The 16,962-nt window shown below is 47.5% G+C and overlaps 1 protein-coding gene across 1 annotated transcript in view; it reads right to left on the bottom strand.

Annotated features, from left to right (window-relative positions):
- The window catches only part of SF3A1 (splicing factor 3a subunit 1), an 18,812-nt gene continuing 1,850 nt past the window's right edge, over positions 1 to 16,962 (bottom strand). The window contains exons 2-16 of the mRNA XM_077874306.1: positions 15,834 to 15,955; positions 11,694 to 11,901; positions 10,289 to 10,546; positions 7,851 to 7,925; positions 6,970 to 7,120; positions 6,455 to 6,648; positions 5,451 to 5,568; positions 4,985 to 5,170; positions 4,217 to 4,338; positions 3,868 to 4,113; positions 2,894 to 3,101; positions 2,266 to 2,420; positions 1,490 to 1,591; positions 1,310 to 1,381; positions 1 to 520 (exon numbers count right to left, since the gene is read on the bottom strand). Coding sequence (XP_077730432.1) covers positions 419 to 520; positions 1,310 to 1,381; positions 1,490 to 1,591; positions 2,266 to 2,420; positions 2,894 to 3,101; positions 3,868 to 4,113; positions 4,217 to 4,338; positions 4,985 to 5,170; positions 5,451 to 5,568; positions 6,455 to 6,648; positions 6,970 to 7,120; positions 7,851 to 7,925; positions 10,289 to 10,546; positions 11,694 to 11,901; positions 15,834 to 15,955 — 2,319 coding nt within the window. The 3' untranslated portion in view covers positions 1 to 418. The remainder of the gene's footprint in view (positions 521 to 1,309; positions 1,382 to 1,489; positions 1,592 to 2,265; positions 2,421 to 2,893; positions 3,102 to 3,867; positions 4,114 to 4,216; positions 4,339 to 4,984; positions 5,171 to 5,450; positions 5,569 to 6,454; positions 6,649 to 6,969; positions 7,121 to 7,850; positions 7,926 to 10,288; positions 10,547 to 11,693; positions 11,902 to 15,833; positions 15,956 to 16,962) is intronic.

Raw genomic sequence — 16,962 nt, forward strand, 5'->3', positions numbered from 1 at the left:
TTTCACAAGAAGGATACAAGAGGTTTATTAGACAACCATGGCAAGATACAAAATGATTAACAATGAGAACAACCATATTCTATCAGCCACGTGCCACTTAGTACTATGACACTATCCCACAGGACATTTCTGAGTTCACATCTCCTAACATGCTACTCAAAGAAATGAATCCCCTCAAGTCAAGACTCAAACACAAAAGGATTCCAGAGACCACTGGGGAGAAGACTGGCTTAGAAAGCTCTCCCTTACCCATGTGAAGAAAAAAACTTGTCAGGACAATTTGAATTTCCAAATTTAGTTGAGAGAGAAACAAATGTGCAAGGCAGGGTCTCCTGGGGCTGGGGCAGAGAATAGGGCAGTGGGAGACAGGAGAGGCAAAAACGGCAGTGGCTGAGATCTAACAGCAGGTTTCTCTCCTCTACTTCTTCCGCCCGCCTCTCTCCTTGAGGGCCAGGTGGATAATGGCACCATTGGCCATGTTGTAGTAAGCCAGTGAGTTGGAATCCTTGATGAAAATACCCTGGAAAACAGATAGTATGCTTTAGCACAGGGCATCCTGGCCCTGAGTAGTGTACAGTCTCATAACTCCCAACATCCATTCACTCTGAGCTCAGTGAATACAGCAGCCTGCAACAAGATGGGGCACTGGTGGGGGTGGGGATGGGGGTGGCAGAGGGTGACATTGAAGGTCTCCGGTTCCCCCTAGAATGCTCTGCTTTCCTTCCTTCCTACTAACCCATGCTTTTCCTCTTTGTCAACTCCCCAGATGTTGACCCAGACCAACCCCATGGAATTCTGACTCTTAAATCATAAGACCTTTTAGAGATCAATCCAAGAGTCTCATTTTATAGAACAGGAAACTGAGGCTCAGGAATTTGTCAAAGTCCTAAGAGGGAGAATAAAGCAGCCCCATTGTGGCCAGGTGGGTACCAGGTTGAGCTGTATGATCAGTTCTGTGTCCCTGCACAAAGCCAGGCTACTACCCCAGACCACACTGGCTGAGATGGCTCCACCACTGGGCCTGAAGCCCACTATAGCATTCCCAAGTCTAGTTCCTGATGTCCACCCTAGCCATTGAGGCAAAAGATTTTGGGCCACACACAAGACTATACTGCGAGGGCTCCCCCTATCAGAGCCTTGCCCTGTCTGGCTAACCTACCCTGGCACTCCCAGGCAACATCACTTCTAGGACAGACTCATGTGGCCACCCCAACATCTCCCCATTCCTTTATTCCACAGAGGAGTTAGCTTCTGGGATGGCAGAGGTGTTGAGACCCAAGGGGCAGGACCACCGACTTATCTGACTTACCTCATACTGTAGCTTCTGTTTCCCTGCAGGCATACCCGTGGCTTCATGAATCTTCACCTTGATGACAGAGACCTGTGGGACCAAAAGATTGCTCACCCCTTTGCTAAGGTCAGCTGAAGAAAGCTGCCCCGTCTCCTTGAACCCCCTGCACCTGATGCCAGTTAGCCACAGAACTCATACCTGGTCTGTGAGTGGGAGCGTGAAGACCAGCACTTGTCCGTTCAGTTTCCATTCAGTCTTATCCTGCATGTTGGGCACTTGAACTTTGATAGACACTGGACCCTACAAAACAGGACATGGCCTTTATGCCCTGGGAACCCTGAGCCCACCAGGAACTATGCTTTCCTATTCCTGGGCCAATCTAAACAATGTCACCTGTCCGTCTGGGCTCTTGGACTCTGGCCCAATTCACTACTAATGTAACTAGTGACATGGCACAACTGACTCCCCATTTTCAAGATTTGGTTTCTCTTTAAAATGACTTCTACCCTGACTCCTGGTAAGTTTGGAACTGAAAAAGTGGTAAGAAAATGCCCAGCAGTGGTGCCTGGTGGCTTAGTTGGTTGAACATCTGCCTTTGGCTCAGGTCACGATCCCAGGGTACTGGGATCAAACCCCAGGTCAGGCTCCTTGCTCAGCAGGAGTCTGCTTCTCCCTCTCCCCCAGGCTTGTGCATGCTCTAATATATAAAATCTTTATTTTTTCGAAGACATTTTATTTATTTCAGACAAAGAGAGCATGCGAGAGCAAGCGATTATGGGGAAAGGAGGGGCTGAGGGAGAAGGAGAAGCCGACTCCCTGCTAAGCAAGGAACCTGACGTGGAGCTTGATCCCAGGACCCTGAGATCATAACCCGAACTGAAGGCAGATACTTAGCCAGGTAGTGTGTAACTGCAGCAGGATTGGATCCCCCAACTAGACACCACGGCCACGGGTGGCACTCTGATATCACATACCTTGTTTCTGCGCAGGAACTCCTCCTCAGGTACGAGACTGTCCTCTGTCTTCAGTTTCTTGGAGGCTGGTTCATCCTCCATGGGAGGCGGGGGGTGGACAGGGGGCATTGGGGCTGGAGCTGGGACAGGTGCCACAGGTGGAGCGGGCACAAACGCTGCAAGGACAAGAATAAGTAGTCTCATGAGTGGGAGGAAGGCCCTGGAACTGAGGGCCAGTGAGAAGTGAGGGGAGATTGCAAAGGTTTCCTGCTCTTCCCAGTTAGAGGTGTGAAGGGTCAACTTGTTAAGTCTGGCAGCCAGCAGGTTCCCTGGCAGGGAGGCCCCGGAGACTGCCCATAACGGACAGCAAGTTCCCTGCCAGCAGGGGCCAGTGGACAGCAAGCATGACCAGACCTCTGCACCTGTCTGGGGCCTGACCATTCAGTACACAAACCCCACTATCTCCCCCAGGACCTGTGGCTGCCCAGCTCCTAGCCCAGGGATCATTCATGTGGGGAAGTCATGGCTTTCCTCTGGGCTGGGCCCCAGCTAAAATAGCTGGCCACTACCATTAGCCACTGCTCTGCTCACAGAGTTTGGTCTATAGTGCTGACCCAATAGCCTGGCAAGTGATACAAGAAACACTGACCTGTTGGCACAATCATGGGAGGTGGGCGGGGTGCCATGATAGGAGGGGCCGAGGGAGGCATGGGCACCACGTTGATCCTGGGTGCATGGATGATAGGTGGCATGGGTGCAATCACTGAGCCTGGGGGTAGTCGGACCACTGATGCCATCGGGGGTCGGGGCATGACAGGTACTGCAGACACAACTGTGGTACGAACAGGAGGCGGCATCTGTGGGGGAGAAGGGATCCATTAGGTCACAGGAAGCCAAAACGGGACCTTAAGGCCATATAAGGCCATATAAGATTAGCCACCTGTAGCCTTTGAGGATGAGGGCTGGACAGCTCTGAAAGAGTCCCCTGGGGCTGACAGACTGCAGCCTCACAACCAGACTCTGACAGGAACTATGCCGAGAGGCTGAGGAGAACACTCTTTCCACTTGCGAGTCAACCAGCTGCTTGTGGCAGACACTGAAAGAGCCACTAAAGAGGCTGACCGGGGATCCCTGGGTGGCTCAGTGGTTTAGTGCCTGCCTTTGGCACAGGGCGTGATCCCGGAGTCCTGGGATCGAGTCCCACATTGGGCTCCCTGTATGGAGCCTGCTTCTCCTTCTGCCTGTGTCTCTGCCTCTCTCTGTGTCTCTCATAAGTAAATAAATAAAATTAAAAAAAAAAAAAAAAAAAGAAGAAGCTGACCTCAACTTAGTTTTCTGGAGTCAGGCCATCAGTACGTGAAGATCTGTTAAGCCCTGTAGCCCTTCTCTGCCCCAAGCCTGCTTCTCACAATTTGCCTCTTGCCTCCCTCCCTATTCCAATCCTCCCAAAGATGGAAGATCAGACTAGAGGTTCCCACTGAAAATTAAAGAGTCCTTTGTCTCTCAACTTGACCCAAGCAGTACTTGGGCTCTACCATAAAGAAGTTGTCCTTCACAGCCAATAGTGTCTGGCCCCAAGAACCAAACTCTACAAGATCAGTCCCAAAATAGATATTGGCTTACTGCAGGTGGCCGAGGCACAGAGGTAATGGGTGGGGCAGAGCTAGGAATGTTGGTGGCTGAAGATGGAGGTGGTGGCTGCTGGGGAAGTTCATTGGGTTTGCTGGGGCCAATCTTCTCTTTGGTATCATCCTCTGGCACTAGGCCCTTGGCCTTGTGGATGGCTTCTATCTGCTCCTGGAGGGTAATATTGGCCTGGGCAGCCTGCTGGGTCCGGGCCATGCTGCCTGAGTGGCCATCCCAGGTCACCTGCAAGGAAAAGCAAGGCCACAGATTGTCAAGGGTCCTAGAATACAGCCCAAGTCTAGGTGTGTGAGGGTGGGGAAGGCACTAGGATCCATCAGAACTGTACCTTTTCCTCTGGCTTCTGGATCTCCTCCTCACCGATCTTCTTACCGATGGCTGTTTCCTCTACTCCAAAGATGTCAGTACGCCGCTCAGCCAACTGTTTCAAGCTGCTCTCGATATCCAGACCTAGATACAGTCACAGAATAGAGGCAGGGGACAAAAAGGAAACTAAAACCAGGTGCCTTTCTAATAGAACTCTCCTGGTGCAGGGTATAGGGTAGCCCCATGGGGGCAGGCTGAGTCTGGGTCCCAACAAGGCATGCCTCTCCTCTGAGCCTGGGGAAAGCTGCCTGGTTAACACTAAGCCTGTACACTAGAGCTTGTCCAACCACTTGACTTACGAAAAGCAACTGAGAGACCAAGTCACACAAATGGCAAGTAGCAGTCAGGACTAAATGCTCAGTCTCCTGCCTCTGGGACAGAAGTATTCTTCCTATTGTGTCTCATTTCAAAGGCACTCAGGGTGCTCCAGCCACCCGAGCCCTCATTCTAAGACAGCCCCAAAAAGGTCAACTTTCCTAGCTCTGAAACCTCTGGGATGCCATCCATGTCAGGTGCCTGCCTTTAGAGGAGTCTTATAAAGAGTCTTTATAGAAAATGGGGAGTTCTTTTGTAGCATCACAGGATCCACTATCCTCAAAGTGTTTTGTTGATCTTAGTTGTTGCCATTTACTTAAAGCAAGTTTACCATGGTCTAGAGACTCCTATGGGTCAAATTGAGTCAGGACTGAGTCAGAGAAGTATGGACCGGGTGGGAGAACCGCCACCTCACCTGGTGCATAAACTTCATCATCACTCTGCTTCTCACGGATGGAGCGGTCTCGCTGCTCTAGCCAGCGGGGATCAAGGAGTCCGATGCGCATATGTTCCTGCATTTTGCTGGCAGGGATCTTCTCCCCCGTGATAGGAGACACAAGATATTCATCTGGAGCAGGAGCTGGAGGCAGGGGCTTGGAAGCTAAAAGGAAACAGAGATGCCTGAATGAGAACACTGGAAAGTAGTCAGGATCAAGACTGTTGTTTCATTTACACATCACTCATCTGAGACACATCCATTTAGTGCCATGCTATACCTGGTACTGTGCAAGGCACCTGGGCACCAGAGATGACTCAGCTCTGTTCCCCACCGCTAGGCCTGCGAAGGATGGGTTATCAATGCCTTCGAGACAAGCCACCTCACTCTCTCCTAGAAACAGATAGCTCTGGGGAACGTTTGAAGGCAGGAATGCAGGCCCTACCTTTGGGGTCATAGTCCTTCCGAACAATGACCTGGTCTGGAGTTGGGGGCAGAGGAGGCGGCATCGGTGTCTCTGGGGGTGGGGGCACTTTCTGCCCTTCTTCTTCATCATCTGAACCCTGAAAAGCAAAGCAATGGTAGGACTCAGAGAATGGCTGACAGGCCACCTCCCTGAAGCTAAGCCCTGATGGCTCTCAGGGTGGCAAGGAACTTAGGTCTTTGCCAGCCAGCATCTATGTGCTAAGCCTCTGGGGGCAGCCGAGGCCAGCCGGCAGCTGGCCAAGCTGTTTCCTCACAACATGAATGGGAGTGCTGGGGGCCGTGGTGCTAACACTCCGCCCAGGCATTTCCAGCAGCTGGCACCAGGCAGTCCCAGGAGACCAAGGGCACTTAAACATGCTGGGGAGGGAGGGTGCGGGGGGCAACTCAGTGCTCAATGGTAGCTACTCATGGAGCAATGCTGGGAGGGAGAGAAAAAGTTAATTCCCACAGACACAGGGGCCTTTCTTCTCACACACAATTTCTTTCCAAGAGGAGGAGAGCAGCTTGGCTCCGGAGACTCTATGCCTGCCTGGGGCGGGAGGGGGGGTAGGGGTGGTAGAGGCGGCCGAAAAGAAGCACAGTCTACACTGAGAAAAGCTCTGGGAACCACTAATCATCTGGGCCTAGGCTCAAATGCATCAAAGCATGTGGCAAAAAGTGTTCCCTTACTGAGAGCTGGCATGGGGGCAGGGGAGAATAGGGCCTCTGGGCCAAGGGGGGAAGGTCACAGAACAGAGCCAGCACAGCTTTTAGATCCTTGCCTGTGAATGAATCTTTGTTGCCAGAGCTAGAAAGAGGCTCTATGCTGCCTGGGTTTGGGCAGCTGCTCAGCTGGGATCCCTTTTCGGGACCCATGCCTCCTTTCAAGGTTCATAAGGGAGCTGGATCTGACTTGTGGAAAGCACCATCTCCTTAAGCTCCAGAGGGAAAGGCCAGCTTGCAGGACCTCCCAGGAGCATATACCTCATCCATATCTTGCACTTGAGTATCCTGGTCCAACTGGGAAGGAGGCTCCTCTGCCTTCTCCTGTTTCTCATCCTCTTCATCAGACTCGACCTCCATTTCAACCTCTTCACTTTCCCCAAACTTCTCATAGCGCTCCTGAATGAGGATTCGGGCCCCCAGCTCCTCCGGGGTGGTGGGGGGAGGGAAATTCCCTGGTAGAGGGTGATTCAGAGTCAAAGGCAACCTCCACAGACAATCCTTAGCAAAGACCCATCAGTCTGCCCTCCCCACACTGTAAGCTCTCCAAGGGCCCGATTTCTCTCCCAGCTCCAGACGTCCACCCAACATCTGGCACGATGTTTGCTCTATTGGATTTAAGTGGGGGCAATGTGGCAAATTTGAAGGATTCTGATAGCAGAGATGAAACAGACAGATAAAACTCTCTGCGGGACTGTGCTGCTCCCTGGGAAAAGATGTATACCTGAGATGTTCCAGGATGGCTCCTGGCTACTCATCTGGAGTCACAGATCTACCTTGTTCATTGGGTTGGAAGTCCACGGTTTCCACCACCACAAAATCATGCCAGTCGATCTGTGCATAAGCCACCCGTTCCTTCTCCTTTTCCTCCTCTTCCTTCTTCCTCTCTCGCTCCTGGAACTTGGCCCACTCCACCCGGTAACACACCTGAAGAGACAGAAATGGCATGATGCTAAGCTGATCAGGGTCTGCTGCTGATGGGGCTGTCACCTCCAGGCCCTTCACCAAATCCAGCATCTCCTTTGAAACAGGAGGCTGTTCTGTCTACAGGGAGAACTTCCGGAGTAAACGCTGGTATTTGCATTTGGTTTCAGTCAGACCCATAGATTGGAAAGAATAAAAATTCTAAATGTCACAGAAACCTTGTGTCTGGGCCCCAAGGGCAGCCATTTGTTATAACCTCAGTTTTCTGCTTGAGTTGGCAAGGAGGTCTATGCTCACAGAGCAGCAAACTCTGTCCCAGGAAGTGTATGTGACAACACATACCCACAAGAGAAGCAGCAATCTGAGAACCTGAGAAACAAAGGCTTCATGCAGCCACCCAGAACAGGCAGCACCAATATGCCTTCTCTCTCCTTGACTCTGAAAACTTGGGGCAGCAAAAGGCATTTGTCACCAGCAAGCCTATTCAGGAGTTGGCTTCTAATCATCTAATCTACTAATCAGTTGGCTTCTAGTGAGGACAGAAAAGAGGAAGATCCAGTAAAGCTGAGAGAAAGTAGAAAGAGAGCAGAGTCCAGGGTTCTTCAGCCTTTGTGGCCATAAGGCCTTTCTTCCCACCACTCCTGTGCCTGAACTGAATAAGGTCCCACCTCAGAGCCTTATTCCAAGTATGAAACAACCCACACCACCACTAACTAGTTATAATTCAGTTTACCTGGTCCAAAACTTCTCGGGGGTTCTCCGCCTCTTTCTTGAGCTTTGTAAATAAGCCTTTAGGGGGAATCAAGATCTGCAATATGAAGAGTTAAAGCAGGTGTCAGTGCCACACAATACAGGACAAACAAGTGGCCTTCCGGGACCTGTAGAAAGGCACAGGAAAAGTGAGAGGATGGGGTTCCAGGTCCCAATTCCAGCTCCACTTTGCTGTGTGACTTTGGACAAGTTACTTAACCTCTGTAACTTGGCTGCCTTCTATAAATAGTGACACCACCACTTAAAGCTGGCAGAGTCAACTTAAAAAACTGTTGCAAGGATCGGCAGGAAAATAGGCAAAAGCACTGCTCATCACTCAGCATATAGTGTACATGTGCTGGCTGGTCTCAGGGCACAGGGCTGTTCCTACCCTTTTGCACATGCTCCCCTGACAACCCGGACTCCAGACTGCCGCCTACAGACTTCATCTCCTACATTCCGTCCCCTGCTTTCTATTCTCTGTAGTATTTATTACCATCGGACATCCACTGACATTGCACTTGCTTGTCCCCCTCACTGGAACAGAAACTACACAAAAACAGAGATTTCTATCTTTAGTTTACTATTTTATGTCTAGCATTTGAAATAAAGTCTGACAACGAACATATATTTGATGAGACAACGAATGATGGCTTTGTTCAAAACAGCATAAATTCCCAATAGTATTTATTGTCACTAGTAAAGTGGGTTCAGCCCCACTCTATCCTCCCTATACCTCTACCTCATGAATAAATCTATTCCTATGGTCTCCAATGACCAGAGACAGACACCAGTGACCTCAGGTTAAAATGCTAATGTCAATACCCAAATCTTGAAAAAGAAGAACAGGAAAATAACAGAATAAAAAGGAATCTCGAGACCTTCAACCCTGGAAGTAGTACACAAAGGAAAAATAACACAGGGCTTAATTAAAATTGCTCCTGGATAACTAATTACACAAAACCTTTGGCTTTCATGATTGTTGTTTTAGCTATTCCACCACCATTTTTGGATTTGATCATTTTCCAAACACATGCACCTTTATAATCCTTTCTAGTTACATACTTAAAGTGAACTAAGAGTAAACCATTACAAATCTTTTCAAGTCAGATCTTTAACGTGCTACTCTAAAAAACAAAAACAGATATATAAACCACACCAGTAAAGAGGGAAGACAACCTCAGCTACATGTGGAGCAAGAAAAACAAGCCACTGGCAAGTCTGTATCAGTGTACTTTGCAAGAAGTTAATTTGATTGTTTTTAAATATTAATATTGACTTGTCCCAATCTTGATTCTAACAATGTAGCATGATAATTAAGATCTTCTTAATCCAGACCCTAACACCCAGATCTCAGGTTCTGGAGTAAAAATGCCAGAGTTCAAGTCCCAGTTTAGCAAGCCCTAGATGTGTGATCCTGTCCAAGTTAACTGTGTGCCTACTTCCTGTGTAAAATAAGTATGAGTGGCTACCTTGTAAATTACTAGAGATTAAGTGACAGAATGCTACATATACAAGTATCCCAACAATACTAGCTTATCCTTACTTATGTTAAATGTTTTCCAGTGCTTTTTTTTTTTAATTCAGTTTGCCAACATATAGAACACCCAATGCTCAACACATCATATGCTCTCCTTAATCCCCATCACCTAGTTACCCCAACTCCTAACCCCAGTGCTTATTTACATTATAGTTCTAATGTAAGGTACCCCTCGGGGTGAAAAACAATATAAATATTTGAGTGCAGCTACTTACTAGCTGACGACCATGAGTAAATGACTTCAACTCTCTGAGCCTATTTCTGCTTTTAAAAAAGGGTAGAGGAGGATGCCTGTGTGGCTCAGTGGTTGAGCATCTGCCTTCAGCTCAGGGCGTGATCCTGGAGTCCCAGGATTGAGTCCCACATCAGGATCCCTGCAGGGAGCCTGCTTTTCCCTCTGCCTATGTCTCTCTGCCTCTCTCTCTCTCTCCCTAATACATAAAATCTTAAAAAAAAAATTGCCTTATAAAGAAAAAAAGGGGAAGGAGGGAATATCTCCTAGGTTCTTATGAAGAGCAAACTGGGCAAAAGGAGGTAATTATTAAGGGCTTGCTTCTTCTCACATCTGTGCTAGGCAACTGAATATTTCAATATACTTTAAAAGCAGCTAGCATCACTTGGCCTTGTCACACAGCAGGCACCAGCCTAATGGCAGTTATCAATCACACATTTTACTTCTATTTAAAACCAGCAGTCTATGTTACATTTAAGAGGCAGAACTGAATTAGAAATCAAGATCTTACACCGAAGTATAATTTTTAACACCTGCCTGAGGGTCCACAGAGGAGTCATGTCCTTATAGACATGAGTAGATCCAGTGCTTATTCATGGTGCCTTCCTTCCCTAGGCCCAGCACCCCCACCCCTGCCCTGGCGAGGCACCTTGGTGTACTGCTCCACCAGCTTTGTGAAGTAGTTGAAGAGGCTGTGCTGCGGGCGGAGGAAGTCAAACTGGTAGTTGCGTTGCTCTTTCTGCATCAGTTGGGTCAGAAACTGGCGGCCATTCCTGGCCACAAACTGAGCTGTCAGCTTTACCACATCCAGGTCGAAGGCTGAGATGGACGGGGGGTCTGCGATGAACTCAAACTCAGGAGGGGGCTCTTTGGGCACGATGGTCTCTTGGATCACCTGGGCTTGGACCTAAGATGCAGAGAGAATGTGAGGCTTGAGAGGTGATGGGAAGACACCCCAGACAGGATGGCAGAGACCTCTACACTCCTGTTAATCATGTAAACACCTCTGGCCCATGGTGTGAGAATCCTAACTCATAAGAGTGCCAGTTTCTTGGCAAACTGTGGACTCAAATTCCCAAATGGCTTCGAACAAGAACCTGCCCTTCTGTATTTTTGCTGTTGCCCTGAAATCAAGGGCCAAAACTGAGGGGCAGAAGATCTGACGGGAAAATGCCTTATTAAACCCCACCAGAGGAGGACGGAGGACACAGTAAGCCCTACATGTGTGCGGAGGACCCCCTGGACAGAGAACTTCCATGTTTGTTACCTCATCTGGCCTCCACATGAACCATGTGGTGGATAGAACAGGTACTATGAATCCCTTTTATAGATGAGGAAACTGAGGTAGTCTGAGGCCTTAGCAGTAGTAAATGGTAATGCATGGTCATAGAATCTATTCCAACCTTTATTTCCCACTGTAAAACAGGAGGTAGCTTTTTCCACCATGGTCCAGGAATAGAGCAAAGAGAAGGGACCAGACTAGGTCTATAAAGGAGGCAAAATGTGCCAGCTCTTCTTGTTCTCATTGACAACCCTAACTGTCCTAAGTGATGGACCTAAAGAGGATTAGGGTATTACAGCAGGCCACAAGGAAGGGCCCTGGGAAGATAGGATGGATGAGAGGGATGGCTCAAGGAGGGGCCCACAAGCCACATCACAGCACTGTCCTCACTCCATGGTCAAGGCAAAAAGTACAGGCTAAGAACTTGAACTCTGTGGACTATTGACTCTATGGCCCAGGTAAATCCTACTTCCCCAAGTGTCAGGTTCCTCATCTGTAAAATGGTCACTTTGCTGTTCTCCTCAAGCAGCTGCTGTGCGGTGCCAACAAGACTCCTAAAGTACTGAGCATAGAGCCAGATAAGCAATGCTCAGGAAACGTCAAAGGCGGCAATACTATGCTGCCTGAGCCTCAGTGTCTGCCTCTGTGGATAAAAACCTCATGTTTCTCCTGGCTAGCAGTGAGGTTTGGATAACAGAGTTCATTATCCTTCCCTCCCTGGCCTGGCTTCCCTTTCAGCCCCGGGGATATGAAGGAAGGGGATGGCTCTAACCTTCTGGGGCAGCTGCTGCTGGGTGGCCTGCTGTTGCTGCTGCATGACCTTGGGGATGGCGGCTGAGGGCTCCTGAGCCTTCCCCTCCTTGAACTCGCTGACCTTGTGGCGGTAGTAGGCATGGTAAGGGTCGTTGGGGTTCAAGAAGTTAAACTTGGGGTTGTTGATCTCATTCTGTCGTATCCTAGCTTCAAATTCAGGTCCGTTTCTACAAGGAGGAAAAGAGAAAAATTAACACTACAATCCTTGCAACTACCCAGAACACTGCCCATTCAAGCCCCCTCCATGCCACTACTCATCACTCAAACTAGCCCATCCCTGAATGAAGCAGAGGTCCTCCATAAAGCTCCTGGCATCAGTGGTCAAAGTCATCTGCCTCCTCCAAGCCCGAGCCAGGCCTCCTTTACCATAAGGTCTCTCAGACTTGTCGCTCCTATAGTTCTTCTGCTAGTCTTGCCATCCAAAACTATTTAAACTTACTGTTTTCTTTTAGTAAACTTATTTTAAAATGTACTTTGAAAGAAAAACATTTATTACTACTGCAAATAAAAATCAGTGTGACTTTACTAACAAAAGCGTAAAATTAAACACAATGAAAACAAACTAATATAATTAAAGTCTAGTTCCAAATTTGCTGAGACTGAGGCAGGTTCTTTTAGTTAAAAAGAGAGATGAGGGGCAGCCTGGATGGCTCAGCGGTTTAGCACCACCTTCAGCCCAGGGCGTGATCCTGGAGATCCTGGATCAAGTCCCATGTCAGGCTCCCTGCATGGAGCCTGCTTCTCCCTCTGCGTCTCTGCCTCTTTCTCTGTCTCTCATGAATAAATAAATAAAATCTTTAAAAAAAATAAAAAGAGAGATGATGGAGTGCTGGAGTGGTGTTAAAGACATACTAACACCAAACTGACACTTTGTCCTTTGGGTAACCACAAGGACTGAAAAAAACATCAAAATGTAAACAATTTGGTGTAATGTTTTTCCAAGTACTACCTAAAATCACCTAATTTAGTACCAGGTGGGGCTCCCGCAGGAAACACTGCTCTCCAAGGACCTGGATCTGTGCTGCTGTATAAGGCACATCCAGATGACAAGGGGAGTGGTAAGAACAGAAGGGAGGCCTCTCATCTCTCCCCATACCAAGACCGTTTCCCACATACACCCCAGGTCCCCAGTTTGCATGCCTTAAAAAAATCTCAGGGTAACAATTTTTTTAAAAAAATAAAAGGTGCCTCCCATGATTTTAGGGAATCTTGGCCTTGCTAGTTGGAGAAAGTGAGAGATAGGGTACAGGCAATGCTGTGCCCCAGATTAGCCACCATAACAAACTATGTCATGGCAGTGGTCATCAATACCCAGGCTAGCTCCTTTGCAAGTTCTGGTCACACACTGTAGCATGAATAACACCACGAAGTCTCAATTAGGCAGTGCATGAGTCCAACTGGAACCTAATGCTGGGGAAGAAGCATCTTCCACCTTCTCAACTAATACAAACCAATTACAAGGAAAAAGATGAGTACACACTTAGATACTGCTAAAGTAGGCCGTCATACCCAGCAAACATCCGGGCAGACAAAGGGCTGCTAGAAAAGGAGGGGGCTCTGCTTGTCTCCTCTATCACTGCCTCCTAAGTCATAACCTCACCACATCTGGGAATAATCTGAAAGAAAACAAGGCAGGAATGCTCATTCCAACCTATTCTGTTCCTTTAAATTAACTTAATGTTAATTTTAGAATTATGTTCTCTAACACAAGGAACAGATTTCAGCAGAAAAAGACATGATTCTGAGTCAACCCAGCTGGTGGGACTTTTTAAGGGTAATTTCCACTTCAGTTTCTTGACAGGAAAATGCAGGGAAAGGAAGACCAAGTCTAGAGAGAAAAAAACTTCTTTCGGAAAAACATACTCAGTGATTTTAACTGTATGCTCCATCAATTGATATGTAAGACCCAACAGAAGTGAAAAGATGGTCTTGTATGCTTCCTTTATCACAGAGCGAGATGATGCTGGTCTGTTCCTTGATTGCAATGTAAATGAAAGCAAGTCCACAGTTTTTAGAAATGCCTACAAGGCAATCACCTTAGCCAAAAATAAATCTAGAAATATGGATGCATACATTTTTATTTTAAAGAAAACTTGGATACTCATTTCTGTGGCAGCAGAGATTGGCACAAAATTATTGGAAAGCTACTTGGCAAAATGCTTAAGAAAATCTTTAAAAACACTCTTTCAGCCAGTAATGTGCCACACAGAATTTTCTTCTAAGAAAACAATCTAGAAAGAAAAGAAAATGCTCAGATTTCCCCACAGCTTTGTTTGCCAAATTGAAAAGTTGGAAACAACCATGAAGGAAAATAGGAGACAGCCAAGTCAAGAAAGGCCAATCACCTCCACATGGTGCATCAAGGACGGCACAGCATCACAGAACCATGGAGCAACATGGGAAAATGCTCATAACACAGCACAAAATGGAAAAACAAGATGTGAAAGTATCTACTAGTATTACAAGGATCTAAAAAAGGATGTCAAGGACCAGAAGGAAACAGGAAAATGAAAACAGCTGGTAGAAACTACTCTGGTAGATTGTGATGATTCTTCCTCTAACACCCTTTTCCTATTATTCTGTTTTTAAATTATCAAGGCGAAAAGAGAAGCATGAGCGTTGCTATGAGACATTAAACATTTATCATAAACACAACACTCACAGCCCTAAATCTGACACTGTTCAACCAAGCACAGAGCAGACTTAATGCAATACTCAGGTTAATCAAAGCCTTTGAAATGTAAGGATATAAATCTGCATGGACCCCAACAAGCAAATGGCCTCAAGCAGAGTAACCTCTAGGTTTTACTTTATTAGGAGGTTGGAAAAGAAGGAGCCCTCTAAATCTTAAAAAAAAAAAAAGGGGCGGGGGGGCAGCCCGGGTAGCTCAGCGATTTAGCGCCGCCTTCAGCCCAGGACTTGATCCTGGGGTCCCGGGATCAAGTCCCACATCGGGCTTCCCGCATGGACCCTGCTTCTCCCTCTGCCCGTGTCTCTGCATGTGTGTCTCTCATGAATAAATAAATAAAATCTTAAAAAAAAAAAAAAAAAAAAAGGAAGGAGCCCTCTATTAAACAATGTACTATGATGGGGATGCTGCCTCAGGGTCAAGGCATGGCCCTCTGGAGAGCATTTGCCCTGAGGGCAGTAGTCTGTTCTAGACCAGCTATTGCTTACATGCAATGAGCTGTCCAGTTCATTGACAGAAGCCTGAAATCTAGATTTATTGCACAATCTCATTTTTAAATGGTGGTAACTTATTCAAGTTAAAAAAAAAAATACTGTGATGGGGTGCCTGGCTGGCTCAGTTGGTTGAGTGTCAAGATTTTTGGTTTTGGCCCACGTCATCATCTCATGGGTTGTGGGATGGAGCCCTGTGTCAGGTTCCCCACTCAGCGGGGAGTCTGCTTGAGATTCTATCCCTCTGACCCTCCCTTCTCCCTACCTCCTCTCCCAGCTGGAAATAAATCTTTAAAAAATGTATACATTGTGAGGACAAACAAAAGCTCAATAGGCTGCATGTGGCCTGCTAGCTGTCAAAAGAATACTTTCAATACTTTAAACCAGGGGATATGCTGACCTTTGGAGTCAAGTGGCCATCAAGAGAATTTCACCTGAGGAAGTGGGAGCATGTAAAATATGATGGGGAAGGATGAGAGGAACTCTGCACTGATTTCCATGTCATCCACGAAGACAGCTGACACCTGCATGATGTACCTGAACTGCACTCGGCCTCATTCCTTCTCTCCTGCCTCACAACAACTCTGAAGCATTATTTTATTCCATTTTGCAGATGGGTCAGTTGAAGGTCTAAGGAGTGCAGCTCTTGCATGGTTAAGAATGATCAACACCTTTTCATGTCTTCCTCCAGTCAGCAGCTCAGACACACACACACATTATCCATGACAGCTTTCCAGGCACTTCCTCAGGCCTACTTTGGAAGCATTGGCTCCTGGCGACCTGGGGATGGCGTGACTCACATTCTGCCATGGCCATGTTGTCCTGGAGACGCCAATCTTGCCCACTGCCTACCTCATGACCGCTGTGGGGTTAGATAAGCTACCGGACCCAGGGGACAATGCAGAAGCAGCTATGTTACCTGGCCACAAAGCTGGCAGTCTTGTCAACGATATTCCTGACCTCCGGAGGAGGATAAATAATTCCCACCACTGGCTTGGAGGGGGTAGAATCCTCCTTTGAAGAAGCTTCTTCTTCTGTGGGCTGTGAAAAACAAAAGGAAAGGAAAATGATGTCTCGACACTCCTGATCTGGGGGACTGGATCCCTACTGTCAACCTCCTCTAAAATTTATTGCCAGTATAGACTCTCTCTTACGAACTTTTCTTGAGTTAGGACCCATTGCTCCAGAAAAGCAGTTCTCTTAATTGTACAGCACTTGCATGGAACTCTCGCAGGGAACCAGTGAAGAGAGCAGCCTCCTTGGCTTCCTGCTGCTAGCTGGTCTCAGTGACACTGAGAATCTGCATTTGTACCAAGAGTCCAGATAATGACTGCTGAATAAAGATAGGCGATTCTTTGCTGGCAGCTCCTTATGTCGTTTTCCTCTGCATCTATTCCAGTCTTTACCACTCAATGCTCAAATGTTTTGTGAAACCCTACTGGAATATACATCAACTATCCTGTAAATTCCAATATTCTTTCTTCACCAGTTTCTTTCCCTTAGTAAACAAAGGGTCAGTCTCTCATCTTAAAAAATAGCAGTTCCCTGCCCTCATATTCTTTTCTGTGGCTGTCCTCTCCTCCTCTTCCTCTGATAGCTAAATTTCCTGAGTTCTCTGTCTTGCCATTCCTACCTATTTCCTCAGCTCCTGTTTGGTTCCCATCCATTTCAAGTGCTCTTGCCAAATTTGGTCAAATATGACTGCCTACAGCCAACTACAGCAGTCATCTATCTGGTCATGTGACCATGACCATTCCCTCACAAACCTCTCCACTCAAATCCCAGGCCCCATTCTCATGTGTTTTGCCTTCTTGCTCACCATTCCATCCGAGTTTCCTTCCTGGCTCCTGTTTCACCTCCTGCCCTATATTAGAGTTCCCCAAAATTCTATTCTCCACAGTATTCACACTGTCCTCAGGCACTCCAACCATGGGTCCTTCACTTCCCCTACCACTTCTAGGCTGAACAATCACACACAAATTGATGTCCCCGATCACTCTTGTTGTGTGCCACAGAACTCCAGATCCAGCTGACTCCCAGGCACTTTC

The sequence above is a fragment of the Canis aureus genome, chromosome 27 (assembly GCF_053574225.1).
Source record: "Canis aureus isolate CA01 chromosome 27, VMU_Caureus_v.1.0, whole genome shotgun sequence".
NCBI classification, from domain to species: domain Eukaryota; kingdom Metazoa; phylum Chordata; class Mammalia; order Carnivora; family Canidae; genus Canis; species Canis aureus.